The following is a 25,336-nucleotide window of genomic DNA, read 5'->3' on the forward strand; positions in this document are numbered from 1 at the left end:
AATAACTAGGATTCTACTCTCATTCTACTCTCAACACAGATAATCTCAAAATGCAGTGCTGCCTAAAACACATAACACCGAAGGATATGCAAGGTCGTCAACAACCATTAAACTTTAAAAGCAAGCATTCATGTTTATGGACACATTCTTATGTAGTATAAAAACCATGTGTCATCAACACCAGATTCAGGGAAGAAAAAGAATGGGATGAAAGGAGGGACACATTGAATGAAGGCTGCTATTCTGTCTCAAGCTGGCTGGGAGGTCCATAGGCAGCAGTTATATACTAGTTCTAAATAAAGTATTTCAGGGACACAAAATAAGACAAGCAAATCAAAGTTGAGGACCAGTTCTTTGCAACCGGTGGCTGTGTGTGTTGGGGGTTGGGAATAAGTGCGTGTAAATCACTGGCAGCAAAGAACATAAGAATTATGGGTTCAGACCTCTATGTGCTGTAGCGTGGTTTTGTGACCTAAAGTCAAGGTTACATTTTGGATCCAGGTTAGCAACAAAATCCTCCTTTGCAAAATAACTCATAATGAAGGACTATTTCTCAGGTCCCGTCTAGCTGAAGCAAAACATTCTAAAACAAGAATACTGCTAGTAAAAGAAAACGGTATTTTGTCAGGATCCAAACTGCAGTTTGAGACAGGCATGTTTCACAGAGAGGTGGTTGGCCCATGCCAACTGGTGGAGAATGAGAGGAAGTTTCCCCGGCCAGGTCCCTCAAAACTTTAATGCTAAAAGGGGACAAACACAGCACTTCTGCCATGAAAATCTTAGCCAGAATTGCTAAGAGGAGGGGGCAATTTTGTGGCAAACACACAGCATGTCTGTCATGCTGCCAAGTGCAAAAGAATACCCACAGAGCTAAGTGTATACATGCGATGAACAGAAATATACCCAGACCTAAGGGAGAATGGGAGATTACAAATTGCTGATTATATAACATAAAAACAGAGAATTCACAGTAGCGACATAGGCCGTGTATCTCCTTTGTGAAACTTATGCAAAATAAATCACAGAATACTTAAGGAAATGTTGATCTCTTCAGTGGAACCAGAAATGGAGGCACCTTGAGAATGTTTATCTGCAGAGGGAAAAAAAAGGCAATGCTAAAACCTTTTAAGAGTTTGTGGGTACTTAAAAGTCTTCACAAAATATGTAAAATATGGCTGTATTTTTATATTAATAATTTCATTAGAGCTTGAAACAAACATAAAATTTGGAGTTAATTTCACCTACTACCATTTTACCAAAGCCTATCTGGGTCTACTCTTTTCTATGTAAAGGGATCTAGAAAACACGTTTCCTGTTGTTCTTGCCTCCATGGAGCCATCTGGGCTGAATCCCCCCCCCAGGGCAGGCCTAGAGACAGAACACAGCACAGAAAGTTTATGTGCCTCCTGGGCCTACTGGTATGAGATTTACAAAATTTATATTCGATCCCCAATAAGCGGCACCCTGCATCAGGTTAAGTGTACTCTGGATTTTCCTTCCAATCTTTATAAGAAAGTTAAAACAAGTATTTGGTTGCTTGGCTGTTTTTTCAATTCTCCTCATCTTAACGTACTATATAAGTCCTGTTGCAAGGGGCCATAAATGAACCTGTAGTGAACTGCAGGATCATGAATAATTTGAGCTAGAGCAGAGCTTAGCATGGGTATCTCCCAAGGGTTAAGTATGAGGCGTTAGCTTCATTATTCTGAAGTCCCATCCTGTGGTGAAATTTTCTTTTTCTATCTCTCTGAGCATCTTCTGAGGCTGAAATATACGCTTGATGGGTGACTAAATGAAAACACATTGACATAATGATATCTACAAAATGAGTGTCACATGCCTGGATTAGAATTAAATGTAAATCACCCCTCAGAGGTACCTGACCACATTTAGTCCTCAGCTCACTGTCTTTAGTCCATAGGGTCCTTGAGGCAAGCTAGAATAGAGAGGGCCTGTTTATATCCCTGCACTGAGTCTAAGCTTGGAGTTCCCTCCTTTGCCAATTTATGGAGAGCTGTGTGAAGAGTAAAGCAATAGGAAGGAAAAAGTCTCAGGGGGGCCATTCACCAAACAAGAAAAATCTCTGAATTCCTCAAAACACTTAATCCTAATAGCATGCCAGATTTATGAAACCAATTTAGGAGAATTCTTGAAATAGAGATGACATTTATAATGCTCCCCACTAAAATTCCAGGTGAACATAGGGGCCATCCTAATTAATAAATAAGTCTAACACATGGTCACAAGGCAAGTTGTTTGTTTATTCTTTAAAAAATGTTGGATGATATTACAAGCTACTAACGTCTAAGAGGACTTAACTACATTTACATTTTTAAAAATACAGCATCTATCTTGTAGCAACACTAGATGACCCAACCTGCAGAAACCTATAAAAGTTAAGGCGAATTCGGTTGATCTGGAGGTAAAGTTCTGAAAGTGCTTCCGTAGGAAACTTATTGCAGAGGGAGAACTGCAGGTGGTTCCATCAGAGACACGTGCATGTACCTGAAAAGAGACCCAAAGGACTTCAGTTTTGTAAAAGCTCAGGCCATGGAACTTTCCAGGAGTTTCAACAGAAATGGAAAAAGCTTTCTAACTGTATGTACTCCAAGCTGACAAATTATAAATCTAGGCCTCTCTACACTGATTTTCCTGATTTAACATGCAAGCCTAGCACGAGATTTCCAATTTGTTCTATTTTTAGTTCTGACATGACTATAACCCATTCAAGCTTTAAATTAGTAAGCCTAGAGAAGAAAATTTCAGAAACTTACTTTGAAGCCTTATACTTCTCCCTAATTGCTTGCTGAGGTCGATGGGGTATATCAAGGCATGCTTTATGCAGCTCACTCAGGCAGGGCACAATTTCATTTAATGAATAGCCTGTAAATGCAGCAAGGGTTTCTGGCTAATCAAGACAAAAGAAAAAAACTGCATCATATAACTTTGTATCAGACAGCTGAAGATAAAAACTGTGAAATAAAGGGAATTAATTACTTAGGAAGAAGTATCCACATTCATCTCAAAAGAAATTGTAATACTCCTCCAGTGACTTTAGAAATAAAATATTAGGAAGAACACCAGAGTTCTCCATTTGCTCATATTGTATATTTATAATGCTCAGTTTGGGGGCAGGTTACTTTTGCCAATTCCCTCATGAACAGGATTTCTACTGGTCCCTAAAAAAGCCTCTACTTACCCAAACAACCTATTTACACCTTATATATGAAAGTGAATTAGTGAATGCAGAATAATAAGTGTTCTAGAAAATAAAAGTAGGGGCGCCTGGGTGGCTCAGTCATTAAGTGTCTGCCTTCAGCTCGGGTCATGATCCCAGGGTCCTGGGATGGAGCCCTGCATCAGGCTCCCTGCTCTGCGGGAAGCCTGCTTCTCCCTCTCCCACTCCCCCTGGTTGTGTTCCTTCTCTCGCTTTGTCTCTCTCTGTCAAATAAGTAAATAAAATCTTTAAAAAAAAAAAAAAAGTAGATACCCCACTTCTTTTAGCACAAAAGTAAACCTTCAGAACCAAATCAAGGGGCCTATTTCCAATCTTGCTTCTTCTTGGACCAAGAGGGGCAGCACTAACTGCCCTATTCCCCTGAAAACCTGATGCAACCTTCTGGCCATCCTAATTGGATCCAGGTTGTTTTACACACAGAGGACAAAAGTCAAGAACGTTTGCCTGAAGTGCTCAATGCTTGCACCACAAGAGCACTCCTCACGTGAGGTGGGCGTTGAGGTTTCCAGGCCTGCTCCTTGACTATCTGCAATCTCTACTCAAAGCCATTGAGTCGAAGTCATGAACACTGACCTTCAAGACTCAGTGGCATGTTGGGGCGCCTGGGTGGCTCAGCTGGTTAAGCAACTGCCTTCGGCTCAGGTCATGATCCCAGGGTCCTGGGATCGAGCCCCGCATCAGGCTCCCTGCTCGGCCAGAAGCCTGCTTCTCCCTCTCCCACTCCTACAGCTTGTGTTCCCTCTCACGCTATCTCTCTCTCTCTCTCTCTGTCAATTAAATAAATAAATAAAAATCTTTAAAAAAAAAAAAAAAAAAGACTCAGTGGCATGTTGTCATCTGCTGGCAAGACAACCAGTTCCTTATTAAACTAACTTTCCCTCTTAAGAGGCCAGTCCATTCTAAATCCTGAGAGTTACTGAACAGATTCTTAGATGGGCCTGGAATTTCATCTAGAAAGTAGTAGTTCGAATCTTACCCAGAAGTCCCTGTTCACAGTATAGTTGGCCAGGCAATAAGCTGCTGCAGCTATCAATGAAGGAAGATATTTCAAGAATGGGTCAGCTTCAAGAAGGCTCAGTTCTGCTACATACTAAGCACAAGAGAGAAAATCCCAGTGGAATTAGAAATTTGACTGAGGTTACAAGTCAACCTAAAAATGTCAAGGGAAAAAATCGTCTTATCTTTGTTCATCCTGTATCTAGTGATGAGCAGAAAGAAATAGATGCTTAAAATTATTCACTGGGTTAATAATTGCTATGCCTGTCCATAACCAGAATAACATTTATGCTGTAGTAAATGTCAATATACAAGAATTTGGTCCACCTGCACAGTATACATGAGAGGTTACTTTTCTTGTCTTATACTACCAGTACAGGTGTATGTTAGTCACATAAAGTAGCATTGTTCTGGGCCACTGGAGAGGGACTAGAGTATTTGGTCAATGGCATAACTATGACCATATTGAAGCTATTAATTGGTCAGGCAAATGCATGTAGTTCAGAGGCTAGAACAGTACCTGTGAGAATAGAAGAAACACACTGGGAAATTTATACATACATCCTTATTACTCTTTGAGTAGCATACACATACCAGATATACTAGATCACAGTGGCTGGACACCAAGTTTTCCAAACCAATACTTCAGTGCCTTCAACTAAAGTACTATAACCCCAGATGACCAAATAAGGCTTTATTACTTAATACGTTAGGGTAAGATTAGAGTGAAATCAAACTGCATTTACTTTGCTCCCATTCTGTAAACTAAGAAGAGGTGTTGCCTGCACATGGTCTGTATTTGACAAGGCAACAATTTCCAAACTCAAATTTCTTTTAAAAGTTGGGTGCTCAGACAACCCGTGCCTATCAAACATGATCAATAATACTGTCTCGTAACCAGAAATCATGATCCTAAAATTGGCTCTCTTCCATTGCTAAAACGTTTTCTGGGGCCAAGACAAAGCACTGAAAAAGAAGGAAGAACTGAAGGATGATCGGGAAAAGCTACTTTTTATCTCCTTGGCTCCCAAGTTCCCAGAAGTCACATGGCATACCTTGGCCAGATTCTCAGTTCTGACGCATACTCCTTGTCTCCTTAAGTACTGAAGGAGAAACTGGTTGGTGGTTGGCACTGTGAGATCAAAAGCCAGGACTTTCAGGAGCAGGTGTTCCATTCTTAGCAGTTGGTGTTTTGTGTAAGTATCATCAGTTATGTAGACAAACTCGTCTACTTCAGGTGGATATATTTCTTCATATTTCCTATGAAAGGTAAAGAGTTTTTGGAAGTAAAGCTTGGAACCTGTAGTGCTCCTTCCTATGCTAAGCCTTTTGCAGACTTCTTTACTTTGTATCCACATATCCTCCTAAATATCACTAAATGGTACTGGCCTTAAAAATATTAGGGATTTCATACCTAAGCGCCAGAACAAGAACATGAGTATTACAAGGATATGTTGTACTTACTGCTAGCAGTAGTAACAGAAACAATTTCCAACTGAGAATTTTAGGTTTGGGCCTCTGATATGCTGAAAGATTCTGAATGACAGACACACAGATAAATTCGTCTTAATTCTATTGACCCCACTCATCTTGTGGAAAAGAATGTTACATTGAACACAATTGTAGAACAACAACTCCTTAGATCTTAGATCTTTAGAAAGATCATGTTCAAAATAAATAAATAATAAAAATAAAGAGATCATGTTCAGAAATCTCTACTAATTTAGCAAATGATGCTATGGATCCAAGAGTAAGATAATGATATAATTTCATTGTTACCAACTTTTTGCTTTTGCTTTTGTTTCTGTTTTCTGTAGTTGGCAAGTTTCTAGGCATTAATGACTAGACTGTCGGAGACCAGAAGAATTTAAGAAACTGCCATCCACCAACAGGTCACTGAATTTAAGGCAGCTCAGGCCCAAGCCAGCTCTTTTTCGTACACAATGATAGTTTGTTCACTGTAACCAAATAAACTGTGTTATTACAGGTCATTTGCTAGCTCGTGAAGCTGGCTTTTGTATAACCAAAATCTTTTATATAACCAAAATATTTTTGTATTAGAATGCAGTCAAAAAAACACCCTGCAAAATAGTTAAATTGGATCTTGAATTTGAGCCGATGGCTGCCGCAGTCATGATACTGAACTTGTTGCTATAAACCTTAAACACCTGAATTGAAGAGCGAACATGTGTTAAGATTCAGTTTCTCAGTAAATACTGCAAAAATGATGATATTTTATCAAGGGAGGCATGAATAAGCTTTAATTATCGAGCACTGGATTTCTTCAATAAATGGGAAAGAAAAGTGTTTTGACAGGCTGCAGTTTGACATTATTTAAGCTGAAAGAACACTTACGAAGCCAAAAGAATAGCTGCTGTTCCTACAAGCTGCAATTTCCCTCTCAGAACAGACATGCATGAAAGAAACCTGTCCAGAAAGTTGACAGCCAGGTAGAGAGTCTCTGCTCGAAGCTTATACTCTTCGCCGACCTCAACGAGCCAGTCCACCAGAATCGTTCGCATGCCTTCTGTGATGTCTGGTTGCTTCCTCATGTAGTGTGCTTTGGGCCTGTGTCTTACCTGTTTGAGAAAAGAGTTCTGATACTTAAATAGTTGCTATGTCAGAAAGATCACTCCACAGTACAGTTGCTATTTAAAAAAAGAATCTCCTGAGCAAAGGTTAGGAAGAAACTGACCAAGAGCCAAGTACATCTTGGTGGGGAGCGGAAATAGCAATATTTCCCCTTGGAGGGGGAAAGAGCAATATGGGTTATTCCTAAGAGTGCAATACTTATGTATAAACCCTTTTGAGTCATGGAGAAATAGTCCAAGTAATTGCTACTTGCCTCACAACTATTATTTTTTTTAAGATTTATTTATTTGAGAGAGATTAAGAGAGAATCCCCAGCAGACTCCCAACTGAGCGAGGAGCCTGACGTGGGGCTCAATCCCAGGACCCTGAGATCATGACCTAAGCTGAAATCAAGAGTTGGACACCCAACTGACTGAGCCACCCAGGCGCCCCATAACTATTGTTTTTCATAGATATTCCTGTGTTTAGATGTCATAAGAATGCTATTCACTAGTGGTTTTGGCCAAGAGTTTATAACTATCTTATTATTAAGTGTTTTGAGTGCTAGAAATTGAAATAGAATTTGGGCAAACTCACTTCAGCTTCTCTAAGGTACTGATGAATTTCTTCAGCATATTCAGTCACGTTTATCACATCTGTACCAAAATCTGATGCATCTTCACACTGGGACTGGAGAGATGAATCTACCACCATTGGGGAAACTGCGGGGGTTCAACAATACCAGGTAAGACATTCAATTTAAAAATTCATTCCATGCACTAACCCTCTACAGGTAGTTGTGAAAATAAGTCATTACTTCACGGTTTTATCCTGCTAGTCACATGCTATTGAGTGCTGCAGGCCATTGTGGGTATAGGGTACTGTCAGCCACAGGTGAGTCAGATTACCTGTGTTAAAATCCAGCAGGAAGTGAAGGTCCGACTTGAGCGTGCTGGTGTCTGCCTCATACACATCTCCAAGCGCCATCTCCTCTTTCCCTGTGCAGCTCTCCCTGTCCCCCTGCTCAGCCTCCTCCATGTAGATATCAAATCCTTGCTTGGCCGGCACCTGGACCGTGCAGTCAGAGAGCACGTTCTTTCCAGCTGGAGGGAAGACATTTTCTGATCCCGAGAAACACCTGATTGTTGTGATCCCCTAGAAGAGGGTTAAGTTTTTTTATTAGAGGTCACCCCAAAGACCGTATAGGTGATGTAAGCCTGTATGACTCAAACCAGCAGGCTGGGAAGACGAGAACAGGCTTAAATTGAAACATCTAGGTCTGCAATTTAATTTCAGAAAATGAAGCTTCCGAAGTATGACTCCTCCTTTATCTTTGTCTACATCTAACATTTGGGAAAAGAGCTACTATAATTTGTCATCTTCCTCACATATTTATCAAAGGAAACTCAAGATTATAGAAACAAGAGAAACCATAGCTTTCCTCCAAAATGAAATAGGTATGGGAGGGAAGAGTGGGGGGAGATTATTAATTGGCTTTCATACTTCTAGCCTTACAGGATTTTATAAGTACCCAGCAAAGCTCTTGACACACAGTCACTGAGTTCCTATAGTCTTCCTCTTTAAACAGCTTTTAGGCAGTAAGTGCCTTTATAAAGTTCCCATTTTATACCCAGATATTTAGAAACCTGATTGTTTTAGAAACTCATACTACTAACTGCTCTTATGAAGCCGTAGAATCTCTTGTATGACATAATGTAATTACCCTTGGGGAAATCTACCTCGCAATCGCTTCTCCCTCCTATTTATTCCTATAGCATTAGCAATGGGAATGACTACGTGCACCCCCTCCATGAACAAGCACATTAAGGTGAGTCATGGCGGACAGCCTGAAGGTCAGCTGAACCAGGGAAGGTGGCCAAGGTTTATGAATCTGAGTTATATTTATGCAAACGTTAGGTCTAGCTGCTGTATTAATATTTTACTGTTAATAATCTTGTTGTTTACTTTTGAAGCTACTTTCAAGTTAGTATGCATTCTCCCTTCTAGCTAGCCAGCTAAATATTTGGCTTATGTCTAGTAAGAAAAAAAATTTTTTTTGAAGATTTTATTTATTTATTAGAGCGAGAGAACGAGAGCATGAACAGGGAGGAGAGGGAGAAGCAGGCTCCGGAGCCCAATGCGGAGCTCAATCCCAGGGCCCTGGGATCGTGACCTGAGCCAAAGGCAGACGCTTAATGGACTGAGCCACCCAGGTGCCCCAAGAAAACATTCCTTATGGTAATACTAGAAAAAAAAAGAACAGGGAACATATAAAAATCACAAGTTACTAGAACCATGATTCCAGGTCACTACCAAGTTTGACTTTTGCTTCAAAGATGTATGAATGGGGGTTGAGACATATATTCATTAAATATTTACTGAGCATCTATTATGTACCACACACTGTTTTAGGTGCTCAGAATTTAGCCATGAACAAAACATTCAAGAAGGGCTGCCTTCATGGAGTTCACATTCTAGTTCAGAGTGTGGGGGAAGACAAATAAGACATTTTACGTCAGATGGTACATTCAGTGCTCTGGAGGAGACTAACAGGGAAAAGAGAGTCCTTGCCATTTTAAACAGTATGGCCAGGGAGGGCCCTAATGAAGAGGATAGACGTGAGCAGAGATATGAAATGAGGTAAGGGAGTAAGTCACACAGGTAGAGGGGGTAAGAGCATTCTGAGCGGAGAGAACGGCATAGGTAAATGCCCTGACGTTCAAGAGTGTCTTAGAGACTGAGCAAGGAGCATAGAGGACAGAATGAGAAAGAGAGGGGTAAGGTCACAAAGTCAGAAAGAAAAGAGAAGCCAGATCAAGCAGGCCTTACCACAGACCATTTAAGACTGTCTACTGCTCAGAGGTGGGAAGCCGTGGGAGCAGCCATGGAGGAGGAGTGGTATGATGATTTATGTTTTATTATGATCACCCTGGCTGTGTACACGTACAGAGAGCAAGTAAGATGACCAATTATGAAACTTGCAAATTCACGGTGAGACACAATAGGGATTTGAACTAGTGTAAAGTAGTAAAGTAATAGTAAAGTCTGAGAAGTAGAGATTCTAGACATTCTAAAAAGTAGAGCCAATAGTATTTTCTCAGCAAATCAGATGTGGGGTGGGAGAAAAAGAGTAAAAGATGACAAAGGTTTTGGGGCTGAATAATAGGATGGATATTCCATTTATTGATATGAGGAAGACTTTGGGAACAGCTGTTTGGGGCTAGGGTTAGTGTTTGGTTTTGCATAAATTTGAGATGCCTATTGTAAGATCCAAGGGGAGATGTTAAGTAGGCTGAATGTGGGTGCCTATAATACAGCTAAGAGGTCCAGACCAGAGATAAAAGTATGAGTCATCAACAGATAGATGATATTTAATGCTAAGAGTCTTGAAAGGTTGCTAAGGGAGTGAGTGCAGATTCAGACCAAATACCAAGCCCTAGAGCACGCTTTTAGATATTGAGGAATGGCCAATGAGGTAGGTGGAAAACCAGGAGAGAGTGGTGTTCTCCACGCAGAGTGAAAAGAAATTATTTCAAGGAATAAAGAATAATCAACTGTGTCAAATGCTGCTGGATCAGTCAAGTAAGGAAAGGACTAAGAATAAAAGAAGAATTAGAGACAGAGAGTATTCATTCAATAAATATTTGCATGCTACCCTGGCCAGACACTGGTCTAAGCACTGAGAATACAGCTGTGAACCTCACATCCCAATCCTCATCCTGATGGAGTTTACAGTCGAGCAGGATAGATAAACTCTCGAATTATTGCTATAAAATGGACACTCACTGCAAAGAGCTTTGTAGTTGAAAGGTTTTTAAGATGGAAAAAAAATACAATATATTTGCATGCTTATGAGTTTGACTTAGTAGACAAGACTGAGGAGAGAAAAGAGAATTGCCAGAAATGACATCCTTGAAGAGGCAAGAAGGCATAAGGTGTACTCACGTGTGTGTGTGTGGGGGGGTTCACCTTGCATAAGAGCAGGGACACGTAAGTCCTGTAGCAGGATGGGCATGGCAGAGTATATGACACGTGGGAACATGTGGAAATACTCTTCTGGTTGCTTCTATATTTTTAGGAAAATAGGCTAACAAAGTCACGAGCTGAGAGTGAGGATGGAGGTAAAGGTTTGGGAGGATTAAAAAGAAATCTAGAAAACAGATTTCTGAGGAGGTTGTAGAGAAACGGAGCAGGGAAACGTAGAAGTAACTCTAGGCAACATAAGAGGTTAACTAATTGTTATGAATTTAAACAGAGCCTGGGCGGCACAGGCAGAACTGATGATTCGTAAGAACAAGGTTTCAGTCTTCCAGTTTAAAAAAGTAAATATTGCTAAGCACATTGTTTGTTAAAACCGCTTTCATTTAATTTTTTTCCCAAAGCTTTGGACAGATCACTTTGGGTATTTTTCCCCTACTAATCAGATGCCACCAAAAGGCATGGACGGTCAGTGGATGAAGGGCTTCTAATCTGGCCTCTACCATATCTTTTTTTTTTTTTTTTTTAACTTTCCTAAATCTCTGAAATTTTCTCACCTATTAAACGGGAAGAATTCCTGGCCTATCTACTTCACTATACTATTGTCAGCATCATTCCACTACAGATGTGAAATATAAGCTTTAAGGCATCATTATGAGAGGCTTGCCTAATAACAGACTCAGGGAAGCTTTTTTCTATCCCAAAATTCATTCTTAAGGATCCAAAGCCCTCATTTACATTTTTTAAAGATTTGATTTATTTATCTGACAGAGAGAGACACAGCGAGAGAGGGAACACAAGCAGGGGGAGTGGGAGAGAGAGAAGCAGGCTTCCTGCCGAGCAGGGAGCCCGATGCGGGGCTTGATTCCAGGACCCCGGGATCATGACCGGAGCCGAAGGCAGACGCTTAACCAACTGAGCCACCCAGGCACCCCCTCATTTACATTTTTAAGTGTCTGATTTTGTTTCCAATCTGTAGAGGGAGGTACCTATGATCGTTTAAGCATAAGCAACTAGTATCTAATGGCCGATGATCAATTTGCCCAACTGCCTTTGTCCAGTCCTGGGGAGATGTCTACTTTCAAAACCCACTTTTGGAAGTAATTTGGTCTAGCCTTATCCAATCTGGATTCTAACATCATCTCCAATGAACATAGCAAAGATTATTCAGGTTTGCCTCAGGTGCAGTCTCGATCAGTCTGAACACCACTCTGATCTGGAGGAACCCCAGTTCCATAGTTTATTTTGGTACAGTAATACTTCCTCTTAGCCCAGCACTGAAATAGCTTTACATATACTCAAACAGTTCCTAGACCTATTTCCTTGATATTGGAAAAATAATAAAGAAAATTATTCACTATTTCTAGCTGGAAAAGGGACCAAAGTGATCTTTAACAAAACCAGGGTCCCTACAATCCAGATTCCAATGCTAGAATACTCAAGGGTATTTATAGGTAAAACTCCAAGAGAAACCCACCTCCCACCATGACATGATAGCCCTCCTCCACAACCACCTTCCATAGCAGTTCTCTGTCATTACCTGGCCACAGGTCCTCCTGTACTGCCCATTCTCAGTTAGCACCCCTAGTACTGTTCTCTGTGGGGGATCCTGGCCGAGCTGGGCTCTGGTTATCATCTGACAGGCATCAGGACCTCGAGGCACTGGAGCTAGGGCTACTCCGCTCTTGGAGCTGCTGCGATGCATACCCTCACTCTCCACAGAATGCAGCTAATCAGGGAAGGAGAAAGAGACAAGCCAACGGTTAGTCAACCTCTTCCACCACGGGCTCCAAGCATGCAGTGAATCTCTAGGAGGAAGAGGACGAAGGCATATGACCTTCTCTGCAATTATTAGGGCTGCACGGAAGGGCATGAACCTCTGTGCAAGCGATCAAAGCTCCTTGGAACCAAAACAGTGATTTGAATCTCTCAAGGCTTTCTTCCAAGACCTGGTTGAGGCTGGAGGGAGAGATTAATCCTGACAAACGTCTAAGCAAGGATATACTAAGCCCCACGTTAATTGGTAGTTTAAACCCCGAGTCTTTCCCTGACTGCGATGCTTATCTTACCCCTCCTACCCCCACCGTTCCCCCCACCTCCCTGCAAACAAAAGATCCAGGATACATCACTGCGGGAAAGTACGTCCCCTTCCCAAATGACAAGCAGGGTCCTCCTCCACGACCCTCCTTCCACCACACAGAAGGCCCCAAAACCTGCTTGGAAACCACAGCGGGCCTCGCTCTTCTCAGTCTTATATCTTTATATAAGTCTCGAACAATTAGCAAGTGCACACGAGGATTGGGGATGAGGGGCCGCCGGAGGGGGCGGGGCGGGGGCGGGGCGGGGCGGGAGGGGACCGAGGTGTTAATAGATTCCAGCGGGGGCGCCGGGCTCCTAGCCGCGGCGCTCAGCGCTAATTACTTTCAACACCACCCCCCCGCGTCCGTTGAATCAGCCAATCAGCGGCGCTCCCGGGCCTCGCGGGGGCCGCTTCCATGCCAACCGCAGCGGGCGTGCGCGCCCCGGGGCCGCATCGCCATGACGACCTCCTCACCTGACACGCTCCTAGCGGACGCGCCGCGACCCTTTGGGGGTTCAGGGCCGGGCGGGGCCAACGGGCAGCAGCCCCGGAATCCCCCAGCACTGCCCAGCCCGGGCGTGCCGGGGCAGGCGGTCGCCGTCAGCACACGCGCCCCTTCAGGCCGGCGCCCCGGGCCTGGGAGGGAAGAAGGCGGCCCACCCCACGATGGCCGGGGTTTTGGAAGGGACTGTTTCCGTAAACCCGTTCTCCCAACAGCCGCTAACTCCTCCCGCTAACGTCTTTTCCCCGGCCCGCTCCTGAGAACCTTGGCTCGGGAGAGCGACGCGGGGCCCTCGGGGCTGCGCAGGCCGCGGAGCCCTGACCGCGCCCGCTTGAGGGCGCGGCTCGCTCCCGGTCCCCGGCTCACACACCTACACTTCCTCCCAGAGAGAGGCCGAGAAGCAGCGGGTTGGCCCAAGGTTTGAGCCGGGGCCTCCTAATCCATGGTGGCGGCTTGCCTTCGGTCATTTTGGATCCTTGTGCACCAGAGGCCGCACCTGGCCGGCCCAGTTCCAGTGCATGTGGCCTGGCCGGGCGAGAGAGGTTGGGGGTTTTAGGGTCGCACGTGGTGCTCGCAGTCCCCACAAGAGGTATTCCCGGACGGGTTTCAGCAGGCACGGCGTGAAGCGGGTCTAGGAACAGCGAGATAGTGGCCCAGGAAGAGGAAGGAACACAGGCGGCAGCACTGGGGCCTGGGGCGTTGCCGGGCACTCGGAAGTGGGGGCTGGGCAGGCGGCCTGGCCACGTGGGGAGGGAAATCCCTGGAACCCGAGGCCCAAGGCGAAGTATAGAGAAAGCAGAGGGCCTTATTTAAGGGGAAGGGGCCCTCCCGCAGAAAGGAAGGAGAGGGTCCTTTGAAACCAGGGAGCTCTGGCACCCTACAGAGGTAACTGGCAAAACAGGTAAAATAATCTTTATTATTATTTTACAAATGTGTGTGTAGACACAAACACATTGCATATATGGTGTTACTGCTTTCGTTTTGTTTTTTTAAATTTTTTTAAACACATATCCCTAAATTTCTAAAGCAGACCCCCCCAAAAGCTATTTAAATGGCCACTTTAAGAAATGGTTAGTTATCGCCGCCTTCCTTATTTTGAATGGAAATGATTGTTAATCTTACCAAAAAAAAATATTTTAAGTGTTCTTCATTAGCGAGCTGGGTATGCATTATTTTAATGGGAAAATTGAAGTTCAGATGAAAGCGTTTGTTCGAGTCAGCTGTTGAGGAAGTTGGGAAGCATGTTGGAAATCAGTGCGGAGTGCAGGAACTAATTTTTATCACGTTTATCACCGACTCCTTCCTTGGGAGGCAGGAATTCCCTTGCACCCTGGAATTCTGTACCTTTGAAAATGAAGGTAACACAGGATCCCTAGCAACATCTCAACTGCCGCCACGGGTTGAGTCAGATGCAGGCAGGGACCAAATGCTTTTGCGAGGTGCCTCCACCTGGCGGAGGAAAAGGGCCTTTCTGCCCTCGCCTCGCGCGGGTTTTGGAAGTCTTCCAGAGAGCCCTCCCCCACCTGGCGACACTGTTGTGATTTCTGGGGACGCTGAAGGCCTCAAGCGGTGAACTCCGTCAGGGAGAGAGCAAGTCTTGCCTGGAGTCTTGGTGGCTTTGGCGGGTTCAAGAATTCTCTGCACTCACGTGACCCGACCTGCCGTGCGTCATTTTTGATCTGATTTCCTCAACAAAAAAATGACCAAAGACCTCACTCTGCCTTTCTTCCAAAACAAAGGAGCCAGTACAGTGTTTGTTCCTGTAGCCTGTGGTTTCGATCCGCTTTTCTGAGATTGAAGCTTGAGCGGGGAAAGGGTAGCAGCTCCTTGAGAAGCAGCAGAGGCAGCTTTGTTGAAGTTGGGTGTTCCCGACCTTAACTTAGTTGGGACTTGGAGAAGACCAGGCTTCTAAGGTGTCCAGTGTCACTCAGCTGTCTTGAGTCTGAAAACTGCCTTTAAAAAAGAAAACTTTTTTAACAAGGTGAGATCCTCGGATTATTTCATAGTCCTTTTCCCTTATACATATGAAATATTATCATTACATCTTACCATCCTCTCCTTCCACTTTGTTAAACTTGGCAAAGGGAAGTGATAGTGGCTTATGTTTTTATTGTGCTGCCTTAGAATTAAGTACTTAGAATTAAGTATTAATTGTAGTCCTCCAGTCAGATCTTAAATTAGGAAGTAATTCAGATGAACTGATATTTATATATATTTTTATGTGTATGCATATAAATCCACGTATTTGTATAACTTGTACAATATTATGGCTTTCTTGACTTAAATCTTCACTAAGTATTTGAACAAGTAATTGTTACAGGATTTTTTTTCTCTCCGTGCCCCCGGTTTTTGGTCAAGCAACTTCAAAGAATGAAGAGGTAGCCCAGACAGAGTGGTGGGCAGCAAAGCAAGGTTTATTGAGCGATAGCAAAGGGATAGTACAAAGCGGGGGGGGGGGGGGGGGGGAACCGGAGAGGGTTGTCATTGGAGTTTCTTTCTTTTTTTTTTTTTAAGATTTTATTTATTTGACAGAGACACAGCGTGAGAGGGAACACGAGCAGGGGGAGTGGGAGAGGGAGAAGCAGGCTTTCCGCACAGCAGGGAGCCTGTTGCGGGTGCTCGATCCCAGGACCCCAGCATCAAGACCTGAGCCGAAGGCAGACACTTAACGACTGAGCCACCCAGGCACCTGTCACTGGAGTTTCTAAATCCAGGAGTTTTTATGGACTTGTTAGTAGGCTGTTTTAATCTGATTAACCCTCTCTGTGCCTGTCTTCCAATCAGGTTTTGTCATCTGCCTATCATGAGGGAAAGGGTGGAGGGCTCCTTCCAGGGTGGTGTAAAATTCTTTTAAGGGTGGTTTCCTCTCGGAGGGGGGGCAGTGCTTGTCCCTGCCTGCCTGCCTTCCAGCTATGCTTTATCATAATGATTTATGTTTTATAAAAAACAAACCCAACTGATTAATAGGTGCACAATTTTCATTAAGAATTTAAACAAAAAAACAGCCTTATAATTTAGAAAAATAGGAGCAGAGAGAGTAGAACAGACTTTCTCACAAACTATGCAGTTTCCATGAGATACAGTTTTAATTTTGCTATTATAGCAAAATCAGGATTAGAACTCAAAGTTAAGTCAATTTTAAATATCTGAATTGTTAATATCTTGAGAAGTGAACCATACATTTAATTATAAATACATCTTTAATGTCTAAAATATTTGGGGAAACTTACATACTGATATAACACTTTCTTAGCTTAAAAATTATGTGGTCAGCACTTCTGCCTGATAATCAGTACTCAGCTAGTTTTGACACTGGGATTAATTTCCATAATAAGGATGACAGCTGAATTCTTTGCTAGGAATTTTGAAAACCCAGTGGTCCTGTTAAAATCAATTCCTCTCCCCTCCAAATTACAATTCAAAGACAATCTTTTCTGTTTGCCAGCAATTACCTGGCATTTCAGAAGCTGTTATTCTATTACATTTGCTCATGATAGCTAGTAATTAACCTCCTGTTCAAACATTTCAGTTTTCATTAATTTGTATGAAATCAAGTTGATTTTCACATAGGGCTAAAAAAGAGATGAAAAAGTAGAAGAGCCCCTTTTTTTATTTTAAGGACAGAAGTCCGCCTAGGGACATATTTTGTCTTTTTGTGGGCCTACCACTGCCATTCTATACATTTAATTTCAGAAGATAGCTATATAAGGTGAGGGACAGATGTTGGAGCTGGTGGGCAATTTGTGACATTTTAGCCCATAGTTCCAGGGAAGATGACCAAAGGATCAAGTAAGTCCAGTTTGAGAAGCATCCCTAAATGTATAACCTTGGGAAGCATATATCCTCACAGGGTGCAAAGTGCATCCCTTCATTCATTCACTCATTTTACAAATATTTTTTTAGCATCCATTTTATACCAGGCAGTAGCTGGGTATGGAACAGCAATTAAAAATAATTTCTGCCCTCAAGGAGCTTTTTGTTCCAAGCAATGAGATGGTAAACAGATAGTTATGGTGCAGTATAATTAGTGTTTATTTCACCATGGGGAACATAGATATATAAACAGGGAGCAGTTGGAGCTTAGAGAAAAGGAATAATACATGCTGTGGAGATTTGGAAGCAGTATCTAGATCTGACAATAAAGATGATTAGTGTAAAAAAAAATTGGCAGGGCAGATGGTATAGTCTACATATATCCTAGAAAGGGGGAGCCCAAAGAACAAGAATTTTCAGCTGTGTTTATCCAGTATCTTCCAAGATAGAGCAATAAACTGTGATGTCCAAAAATATCCCTCAAGTATGTCTCTGCTGGCTCTGGGACAGACTCCACAGTAACTATCTCATGAAGTCAACCTCCCAGGAACTTGGGTAGAAGGAAGAAGATTCTGGTGACTTTAGTTACCAAGACACAGTCCCTAATAATGTGCCCAACTAGAGGTGCACAATTAAAATCAGATACTTGTGAGTGCAGAGTGCAGAGTTGAGTTTTCAGGGAGTATTATCCTCTCCAAGACTGAGCCAAGAGAAAAACAACTTTCAGTGGAATGATGGAGCCATTGTGGTTTAAATAATTTAAAAAGTTTTGAGTTGCCAGATCTTTAGTGAAAATCAATCTATTGTTAGAGGAAGTCAGGAACCTGGATTTTACACAATCTTTCATAGGTCTAAAATTCATATGAGGGGCTCCTGGGTGGCTCAGTCGTTAAGGTCTGCCTTCGGCTCAGGTCAGGATCCCAGGGTCCTGGGATCAAGCCCCGCATCGGGCTCCCTGCTCCGTGGGAAGCCTGCTTCCTCTCTCACTCCCCCTGCTTGTGTTCCCTCTCTCACTGTGTCTCTCTCTGTCAAATAAATAAATAAAATCTTAAAAAAAATAATGAAATTCATTTGATAACTCAGTATGACATCATTGCATCCTTAAAGTTAACTGTCATTTACTGGTTATATCCTTTTATTTATTTTTTTAAGATCTTATTTATTTGTCAGAGAAAGAGAGAAAGTGTGAGCACAAGCAGGGGGAGTAGCAGGCAGAGGGAGAAGCAGGCTCCCTGCCAAGCAAGGAGTCCAATGTGGGACTCGATCCCAGGACCCAGGGATCATGACCTGAGTCAAAATCAGACGCTTAAGCATCTGAGCCACCTAGGCATTCCTGGTTATATCCTTTTAATTAATAGTCCTGTTTATACCAGTTTTTCTGTGCAAATCAATTATTATAGCATCAGTTCTGTGACACAGTGGACTCTATAAAATAGGTTTCCTGTGTTTCACATTTATCTCTCTCAGTGTTATAGAATTTCCATGTCAGCTGCCTGTGTCTTTTATTGTCCAGATAAATACTGTATCTAAGGACAGGCTCATGCCCTGTTAACTCCATCAGCCATTTAGTAATATTGTCTGCCTATTAATATTTTTGTTAATTAAATCCAGCTGCCAGTAAATCACAGAATATTTGTAAAATTTGTTTTGCATTGCCTCAGTCCTTTTATTGCTCATCTACAATAGTATCAACAGTGGTCACAGCAAATGACATTAGTTCCTATTCTAAACTTTGATTGTTAGAACAAAGTTTTCCATGCTAAAGACAAAAAAAAAAAAAAATCCAAACCTTGTTGCAGAATTGTTAAACCATTTTGATTACTATCAGAACTATCTAGCCCAGAGAATTTATATAGTCCTCACTTGTGAAAATTCTATCTGGATAGAAGAAATCTCAGACACATATAACTTTTCCTATAGCAACAATGAGTCATAAAGTTGTCTGCATGTATATGTGTTCTTTTTTAGGCATTTGATATATTTTCTGATTAAGACAGCTTGGTGGTTTGTTCATATTACCAAAGTTGTTTATTATCATTAATGAACCATTTGTCTAGTCAGTCAAAACCACTGTATCCCTCTGAAGTGCGTTGTGTTTTGTATATGAAGAGCACAACACATTTTAATTGTGACTGACATAGGGGTTACATAAATGAGTAAGAGTCTGAAAGTTCAGGCTTATAGAGGAAGAAATATACACAATTGATTTGCCACAATGTAGAGTAAGGCTGTTGTCTAAAAAGTCCAGAGAAAGTTCTGGCTAAAATCCAGGTATGTTTTCAGTTAATTAAGGGAATCAGGAAAGGTTACTTGAAGATAGCTTTTTTGTGTTTAGCCTTGAAATTTGAATATGGTTTTGGATGGGCCCCATTTGAGGAGTCTATTTGAGGAAGGGGGGGCATGCTGTGTAAGTAAAGACAGGAGGAAATTGTAAAATATATTCTGGGGAATGCTGATGGTACTCTGTCGCCTGAGGTTATAATATACAATATAGTTTGGTAATAGTGGACAGTTAGAACATTGAGATAACATCTTGTAGGAACTTGCTGTGGGACTTTTGAACAGAGGAATGATATGTTAGAACTATGTTTATAGGAAAACAATCTAAGACGAATGAATAGCCCAAGATTTGGGCTAGGAGATGCTTTGGGAAACAATTGCTAGAGGAAATGAAGACCTGAGCCAGGACCATGCTGTGGGCCCAGAAAAGAAAAAAGGCTCATGACCCTGGAGTCTACATGAGTTAGCAAGTGATTGTATGTTGGGCTTGAAGGAGAAGATGTGGGCAAATGATTTTGCAATTTCTAGGTCAGGTTGATGGAGGAATAGTAGGGTGGACAGAATAAATTGCAATGCCAGATGAACTGGATTCAGAGGAAAAAGGAAGTGAAGAATGAGTTTAATTTTGGACATCATAATGATAGAAGTTTTTCTAATAACTGTCCAGGACCACCACTGTTTCCCTCTACCTCCAACTCTGTGTGTGTATGAGTTACAATGATATTGAATATTGTACTTGTTTTCAGGGATTGATGATGGGATTGGAGGTAGAGGTGGATTGTAACACAGTTTTCAAGTGTTGATCTAGTATTCCCATCAAAAAATAATTATTAGTATTTAAATACTAATTCCAGGAAAAACTACGAAGAATTAAAGATCAGCAGCTTCCTATCTCCTGTTTCAGGGTCTCACTCTTCTATTCAAGAGGCCCTCTTCCAGGATCATAAGCCCCTTGTGGTCAGGGACTGAATCTTCTTCAACTTTGTAAGATCATTTCTTGGCACAGTGCCCAGAACATAGTAGCAGAGTAGGCACTTAATAAATGTTTGTTGATTGAATGACTGACTTTACACTTGTTGCATAAATGAGCCAATAATGGCCCCTGTATATTGACCCTGTGTTGTCTACTACTTCACAGCAGGCCAGGACCATTAGCTCAAAAGCCTGCTTAACACCGAACTCAAATTCTGGCACATGCAATTGTTTTAAATATGCCCAAATAAACAAGTTTTTTAGTTATTTGGAGACTGCCTGCTTTGCATATCCCACGAAACTGCGCCAAACATCTGTTAGCCTTAGATAAACAAACCCTGGAATTATAAAAACCCCCAAGTTACTGCTGCCCTTCCAACTGTCTGACCCAGAGACTCCCCATTATGCTGCAGAGTGACATCACCTAGACAGGTAACCTCCCATCTCTGATTCCTCTCTCCCCTTGGAGTTCCCTTGCTTTCATTCTCTTTTGGGTGGTGGTCCCATGCCACTGTCTCTGGAGGGTTTCATAAATGGAGGAACTTTCCCCTCTACACATCTGCACCCCTTCCCCAAGCAAACCGCTCAAAGCACCACCCAAATGAAGTTCATTGTGTGCTCCTGCCACCTTGTGGTCATATCTTTCCCCCGATGGGCTCTCGAATCCCTGAACTCACAATACTGTAACTATACAAGAGGAGAAACACTAATTTCTTTAAATTGCTTTCTTAAGACTATATGGATTTTTTTTTTCTTCCTTTTAGTAACTTCAGATTTTGGCACTCACTGAAAAATTCTCCGACCTGGCAAGCTAAAAGGATACTTGGAGGTCATTTCATTAATCCCTGCCCTAAATAGGTGAGGACACTTGGGTTCAGACTTCTCTCTCTTTCAAAATTCAACTCCTGAAAGTGAAGTTACAGAAATTAACACCCAAGGATTCTAAATCCAGGGCTTATACCAAGAAAGTGATCATATATAGCTTCAAAAATAGCAATAATCTGAATAACTATTATGCAGCCATGTAAAATAATGCAGATTTTAAAATAAGATACAGAAATGTTCATAATACATTTTAAACCATAAAGTAAAAAACAGTAAGTTTAGTATGTTGCATTTTTGTTTAAAGTTTTATGTGCTTAGGGGCACCTGGGTGGCTCAGACGGTTAAGCGTCTGCCTTCGGCTCATGTCATGGTCCCGGGGTCCTGGGATCCAGCCCCGCGTCAGGCTTCCTGCTCTGCGGGAAGCCTGCTTCTTCCTCTCCCTCTGCCTGCTGCTTCCCCTGCTTGTGCTCTCTCTGTCAAAAATAAATAAAACCTTTAAAAAAATAAAGAAGTAAATGAAATTTTTATGTGCTTAGAAAAGCACCAACAATACCATATATTAAGTAGTTATCTATGCATCATAGGATTAGCTGATTATAGTTTAATTTGTTTGGCTTCTCTGTGGTTTCTAAGTTTCCTATCATAAACAATGTTAATCACTCAATAAGATAAACTTATTCTTAAAGATGTAAATTATCATGCAAGTCACAGGCTCAGACCAGCAGTACTGTCCAATAAAACTCTGCAATGATGGAAATGTTTTATATCTCAAAGTCAAATATGATGAGTGGCCAGATGTAGCTTTTGAGCATTGGATATGCCAGTGCAACTGAAGAACTGAATTTGTAATTTAATTCACGTAGTTACATGTAGCTAGCGGTTACCATATTGGCCACGGCAGGATAAAATATTTGGTGGTTGGGATCAGTCCCAGTGTATTAATAGACATCGTGGACAATCTCATTCTACAGTGTATGCAAATGTGAATATCCTTCTTGACTAGCTTCCTCCTAAGTTATTCTTACACTTTTTATAAGTTATTCTTGTATTTCATGATTTGGGATAAAGTGCACTAACAAATAATGAGATGAAGCCATGTATTCAGTATAGGTTCTTTGAGAAACATTGAGTTCATGCAGTTCAGTTCATAAAGAAGACCCATTTATAAATGAACAAGGAGAGTTTATTTAGAAATTATATGTTGCTTGTTGAAATGTTTATCCTTTTCCTTGGTCAGGCAGTTGTCTAGAGAGAACCAGAACAACTGAAAGATCAAGTTGGATTCTGTTAATCTGGTGAACTAATCACACTTTCACCATTTAAATTTATAGATAAAACTATTACTTAGATTTGCTGAATGCTGGTATAACAGTTAATGTAAATTGAAACTTAAACTTCATTTTTGTTACTCAAGTTGTATGTTGAATTTTGTGACCAAATTCGTACTCTCCTTCCCTAATTTAAGAATTCACCTTTCTGGCCAGTACCAGTGTTTGTGAAATCTTCACCTCTCCACCAATACCTCATCAGCACCCAGGATCTGTCCTCATTTGGGATCTATTGTTTTGTCTCTTGCTTCCTGACTGAGGAGGCACTTTATCTATAGGAACACACTTTTGCTTTCCAGAAAATAAGTAGTTAATTTATGCAGCATTGTGCTCACAATTCTGCTTCTTGATGTTACTGGAAACAAATTTTATCCTGAGTTTCCTTGTTTGAGGTTGATTTTTAATAGATTCCATAGTGGTTCCCCTCATCTATTAATTTACCTGATAAAGCAAGAACACTATAGTGAGTAAAAATTCTAGAGATGTGCTGAGAATACATTAGGAACATTATTAAGATAAGTTTTTCTGGTAGAAATTTTTTGGGAGAAATTTTTATAATTACAATGAACACAGAAGATATACAGCTATAATTATGAGTTTCTTTGAATTTCAAATCCAAGAAAATCCATTTAGAACAAATTACAAATTTTCCTGAAGATGGCAGAAACAGAGAAGAGAAATGGAGAGTTTGTAATTTGGGCTGGAGGGAGGGAAAGGAAGCTAGTAAGCTAGAAAGATCAGTCTAATAGTGTGTTGCTGTGCCAATTCTTTGGGAAAATAATCCAGAAACTTATTTACCCAGTTAATGAAAACAAGTTCAAATAAGCAGTGAAGTCATGTGTACTTTATAAACGGATTTGGAAATAAGAGAATACTCTGAGCAATATCTGAGGTGGTGAAAATAATAGATATTTTCTTTGTTTCTGTTTGCTTGCTTTGAATCCACAATATTTTATCTTAATAGAACTGAACCATTTTTAAGTTGTCTTTGTTTTGTAAAAAGCTAGCTTTTGATCCTTTTACTAAAGGAATATGGGGGGGTGGGGGGGAGACAAAGAAATTTGTTTTGTTGGTAAATCAAAAGGAATAGCCAATATGGAAACTTCTCAAATCCTGATTAAGGTTTCTGTTGATTTCAAGCAAAGACCAAAGCAATACTGAGGGAGAAACATTCCATGAGAATTGAATCCCGTAGGGAGAAATAAAGGAGGAAAGCTTCTGAAGCCAGGAGGAATAGGCAGGCCATGTTCCCACATACACTGGGACGTAATGCTCTACCTTACTGCTATTGTTAATAAACTTCAATCTGTTAAGGGTTAATCAACCGTGTGTCCGTTCAACAATAGCAATGTTTTTATGCGATGAGTAAACTGGAAATTCTAACACATAGAAATGAATTAATAATCTGCAGCAATGTATGCTAAGGGTGTTTGAAGGTAGAACTGATTTAAACATATCCATTTAAATTTTGATTTAAGTCATTAATCAAAAAAACTTAGTTTAATAATTTTTTTTCTATAAGTTATAGTTCACCTCTTTCTTAAGTTTCCACTTTGAAACTGCACTTTTGGGGAGAGAATCTGAGTTATGTAGAAGCAAGATTGAACACCAGTTTTGTTTTGTTTTTTTCTGGATATTGTTATATTCCTTTGGGGGGAAAACTGTATACTGCACGTTATCTTTGGGAAACTTATAATTTAAGAATTGAAGTCTGTCATATTCTACATATATATTAAATAGGAACTATTTTGTTCTTACTAAGTACTGTTTCTCAGAACTAAAATAGGCTTAAAACCCCCAAAATTCTGATTTCCATGGTACCTCTAAAATACTCTGAAATCTAGCTTCTACTACTATCTTTGACTTCTTTAATTTATATGTAGAACTTTTTAAAAGTTTGGATGAGGGGCACCTGAGTGGCTCAGTCAGTTAGGCGTTGGACTCTTGATTTTGGTTCAGGTCACGACCTCAGGGTCCTGGGATTGATCCCCAGGTTGAGTCCTGGTCAGCCCCCATGCTCAGCGCAGAGTCTGCTTGAGATTCTCTCTCTCCCTCTCCTGGTCTTTCTGGCCAGAATTAGCCATGGATGTTTAGAGACATGATAGAGGTGCCCGATGCCAGTGCTGTAACCAGAATTTTAGTGCAACCATGTCCTCTATGAGAACAGGACTCTCTAAAGTTCTTCACCTTTTGGGATTCTCACCTCTCATCATCCTTCCTCCTCCTGCAGCTGCAGCCTGAAACTCTCTGGTGCCCGATGCCCGATCTTCCTATGGTGCTTAGAATGTTTTTGGTAAAAAAAAAAAAAAAAAATGCCTTTGCAACATCAAAAATATGTATTTTTTAACTTTAACTCTATGAGGATGTTACCTCTGAAACCAGAACCCTTTTTCCTCATCAATCTGAAATTATGCATTTTTTAAAATTCATTCGACAGTATCAGACTGCTACGTTGTGCCAGAAGCCAGAAGTCACAGGAACGAGGAGAGCGTAGTAAGATGGAAAAGGCAAAGTTCTTGCCGTCAAGGACTTTACTTTCCATCGAGGGAAACCCAAACAGCTTAATATATAATGAGAATGAATGATAAGCGCTAGGAAGAAAATCTAAATCAGAGTAAGAGGGGAAAGAGTCAGAGGAGAACCTACCCTTTATAAGATGGTCTGGGAAGACCTCTGATGAGGTGACATTTGAGCTGAGATCTGAGTAAAGAGAGAGCAAACCCTGTGGCTATCTGGAAACAGCTCTAGGCAAG

The 25,336-nt window shown here is 41.3% G+C and overlaps 1 protein-coding gene across 6 annotated transcripts; it reads right to left on the reverse strand.

Annotated features, from left to right (window-relative positions):
• Window positions 1–2,240: 2,240 nt before the first annotated feature.
• CCNA1 (cyclin A1) lies at window positions 2,241–14,193 on the reverse strand. Of its 6 annotated transcripts, none has more exons than XM_073894676.1 (9): window positions 13,823–14,193; window positions 12,324–12,512; window positions 7,714–7,960; window positions 7,403–7,527; window positions 6,590–6,813; window positions 5,290–5,494; window positions 4,215–4,328; window positions 2,775–2,908; window positions 2,241–2,505 (listed from the first exon to the last, which is right to left on the reverse strand). In XM_073894676.1, exons 2-9 carry the CDS (start codon window positions 12,486–12,488, stop codon window positions 2,454–2,456), a joined length of 1,266 nt encoding a protein of 421 aa, XP_073750777.1. In that variant the 5' UTR covers window positions 12,489–12,512; window positions 13,823–14,193; the 3' UTR covers window positions 2,241–2,453. The 6 variants fall into 6 exon arrangements, with proteins under 6 accessions (XP_073750777.1, XP_025731081.1, XP_073750778.1 ...); XM_025875296.2 differs by lacking the exon at window positions 13,823–14,193 and adding an exon at window positions 13,338–13,664; XM_073894677.1 differs by lacking the exon at window positions 13,823–14,193 and adding an exon at window positions 13,001–13,123.
• Between the last annotated feature and the right edge of the window lie 11,143 nt (window positions 14,194–25,336).

Source organism: Callorhinus ursinus, unplaced genomic scaffold (genome assembly GCF_003265705.2).
Source record: "Callorhinus ursinus isolate GAN/ISIS: 27379988/994484 unplaced genomic scaffold, GSC_fseal_2.0 scaffold7, whole genome shotgun sequence".
In the NCBI taxonomy this organism is placed as follows: domain Eukaryota; kingdom Metazoa; phylum Chordata; class Mammalia; order Carnivora; family Otariidae; genus Callorhinus; species Callorhinus ursinus.